Below are 3,134 nucleotides of genomic sequence, written 5' to 3' on the forward strand. Positions count from 1 at the left end.
CATGTCTCATGTGACTGGCTATCATTTCTCATGTGACATGTATCATGCGACATGTCTCTGTGACATGTATCATCTGTGAACATGTATCATGTCTCATGTATCTGTCTCTGTGTATCATGTCTCGCTGTATCATGTCTCATGTATCATGTCTCATGCTGACAGTGTATATTGACATGTTTATATATGTGACATGTATCGATGTCTCAGGTATCATGCTATCTGTCTCATGTAGCATGTCTCATGAATCAGTAGTCATGTCCCTCCCGGGCCAGGTCAGCCTTCAAGACCGTGCACGTGCGGTGTGACCTCGCCACGCCATGCCACAACTACTTTCGCCCCGGGCGCGCGTCGCATGCGTAGGACGAGCTCACTATGAGGAGTCGCTGTCGGGCATCGACCGGCCCACCACTCAACGAGTTGTACGCCCTCGATGAGATCACGTCGACGCCAACGACCCCCGTCAGTCCGAGCCAAGCGCGCGAGATGTAAGCATGCGCAGTGCCTTCTGTGCGCGCGATGGTGGGGCGCGATGCATTCAGTTGGAGAAATCTTCGGCTAAGTGTACAATATAAACATTATGTAGATGAAATAGAATATACAATTATAAAAATGATATAAATGAAATAGAATATACAATATAAAAATGATATTATAATAGAATATACAATATAATAATATGAATAGAGAACATACATGTACATGTATACACACACGCGTACACACATGGTTTGGGACACCGTTCTCACTTGCTTGATGAACCTTTGCGAATAATGGTGATGAACCTTTGCGAACAATGGTTGATGAACCTTTCGCGAACAATGGTTTGATCGGCATTGTGTTGTCGTTGACAGGCGGACGGAGCGCGAGGAGATGGAATCCATGATCCGATCGAAGCTGAAGGAGATCATGATGAGTGTTGACCTTGAGGAGGTCACCAGCAAATACGTACGTCATCGACATTTACGCTGATGACATTTTTCTATATTTCGTCGAAAAGGCGTGAAATTTCCCTTGCATACCATCATGCATCCTCTCTGTCTGGTTCTTTTGTCTATTCTCCAGCAATCCCATTATTTTCGACTTGTAATCAGATCGTGAGAGTAGCCATGCAGAGGCAGTGATGCCACGGTAAGCGCTCGGCTAACCCCGGTGCGAATCACACCAGCTTTCGGCCCCGACATCGTTTACTGCAGTCGAGCATTTTGGCGAAGTTCCTGCTGTACGTACACGAGTGTTGATCAGTGCTATTATATTGTACCTCGCCAGGGCTTGGCTGGCAGGCTTATGGTTTTCACCTGCGTGTGCTCTGATGTTTGTTTTGTGGGTTTGTGGCGTTATGTGTACCGCTCGCTGATGGTGATTGGCCTGCCACGCAGCGCCGCCTCACCGGAACCGCCTGATCATACAGTTAAGCCGAACTGAACAATGTTATGGACGGATTGTCATAAAATTTTCAGGATAAGTCGAACATGCTGGCTAAACTTAGAATTGATGAGATTTTGGTGGTGATCCGGATCCAATTAATTCTTTAATTAAATTAATTAATTATAAAAATTCTCGGATAGGTCATGAAATGGGTAAACTTAGAATGATTACATTTTCGTGGTGATCCGCGATCCAATTAATTAATTAAACTGAATATACATTATTAATAAAATCTTCAGGATGTGCCAGAAGAATGGGGTAAACTTAGAATTTGATTACATTTGGTGGTGATCCGGATCCAACTAATCATTTAATTAATTAATTAATTAATTTTTCCATTTAAATAATTAATTAATTAATAAAAAATTTCACATTGAGAGAATTTAGCTGCCTTGGCGGAGGTCTGTGCTCTCCGAGTGCTCTAATATTATATATTTCAGCTGCTTACTTACACTTGCTTATGTTACGTGTTGTATTGCTATATATTATGATATGTTTTAGCTGCGCTGTGAGCTGGAGAAGGTTGTTGGCTGCGGCGAGGGAGGGCTCACCGAGTACAAGGGCTACATCGACGAGGAGATGATTACAGTCCTCGGACAGATGGACTCAGCAACGGAAATCCTCAACTACCTCTACCTGGGATCGGAGTGGAACGCATCCAACTACGACGAACTCAAGGACAACAAGTGAGCGTTGCTATCTGGATAGTTGGACGGCAGTCGTGTTTCGAACGTGAGGGTCTGAAGCCTTGTCTCCTGTGTAGACACCGGGGTTATCACATAGGCGCTGTTGGGGTGAAGCGATTGCAGCGCTTTCTTGAACTATTTCTTGGCTTTCTTGATCGCTTTCTTGGCTTTTGAAATCTTGTACATAGTAAATTGTTTTGTGCTAATCTTCATGGCTCTGTGTTAGCGCTGAACTAAACACAGTTTCACATGTTTAATCCTATTCAGGGTATGCATTGTAACGTGTAAACCTACAGAGATCTTGTCACTTCATGGTGATTACTTACGTTGCATGTCGGTTAATGCTGTGAACTCACGTTCAGGGTTAGCGTTGTAACACGTAAACCTCTCGTGGAGTCAGCGCGGGGGGGTGAAGGGGGTGAATCACTGTCTGTTCACCGCGTACATCACATGCTCACGGTTCCACGCTTTTTCTCCGCCTCCGTGCAGCATCAGCCACATCCTGAATGTGACGAAGGAGATTGACAACTTCTTCATCGGGCTCGGCTTTGAATACAAGAACATCCGTGTGTATGACGAGGAGGAAACCGAGCTGCTACATTACTTCACCGAGACTAACGACTTCATCAACGAAGCCAGGTGAGCCACCGTGGCGCCATCTGCACTGAAAAAAAAAAAATATAATTTACTTAATTATTAATTATTACCTAATTTACTATTACATAATTACTTAATTTAAATTTTTTTTAAATTAAAATTAAAAAGGGTGCTTTCGCACTGGCCTCCGCAGTAAAAACCTTGCACATTTCTGCACACGGCGCCCATGGTGATAAACTGTTTCCGTTTTCACGCGCTATGCCGTGGCAAGAATGCCTATACGTATTTATGCTATGTATATGCTTGTATGTATGTGTATGTATGTAGGTTTGTATATGTATGTATGTGTATGTATGTAGGTTTGTATATGTATGTTATGTGTATGTATGTAGGTTTGTATATGTATGTTATGTGTGACCTTGCAGG

At 43.3% G+C, this 3,134-nt stretch overlaps 1 protein-coding gene across 1 annotated transcript in view; it reads left to right on the plus strand.

Annotated features, from left to right (window-relative positions):
* LOC106811074 (protein phosphatase Slingshot-like) overlaps positions 1 to 2,754 on the plus strand; it is a 9,476-nt gene extending 6,722 nt beyond the window's left edge. Inside the window, 4 exon segments of the mRNA XM_014814600.1 lie at positions 361 to 485; positions 852 to 945; positions 1,927 to 2,111; positions 2,601 to 2,754. Of these exon segments, the coding sequence (XP_014670086.1) occupies positions 361 to 485; positions 852 to 945; positions 1,927 to 2,111; positions 2,601 to 2,754 (558 nt within the window).
* Positions 2,755 to 3,134: the final 380 nt, after the last annotated feature.

The sequence above is a fragment of the Priapulus caudatus genome, unplaced genomic scaffold (genome assembly GCF_000485595.1).
Source record: "Priapulus caudatus unplaced genomic scaffold, Priapulus_caudatus-5.0.1 Scaffold502, whole genome shotgun sequence".
Classification (NCBI taxonomy): Eukaryota; Metazoa; Priapulida; class Priapulimorpha; order Priapulimorphida; family Priapulidae; genus Priapulus; species Priapulus caudatus.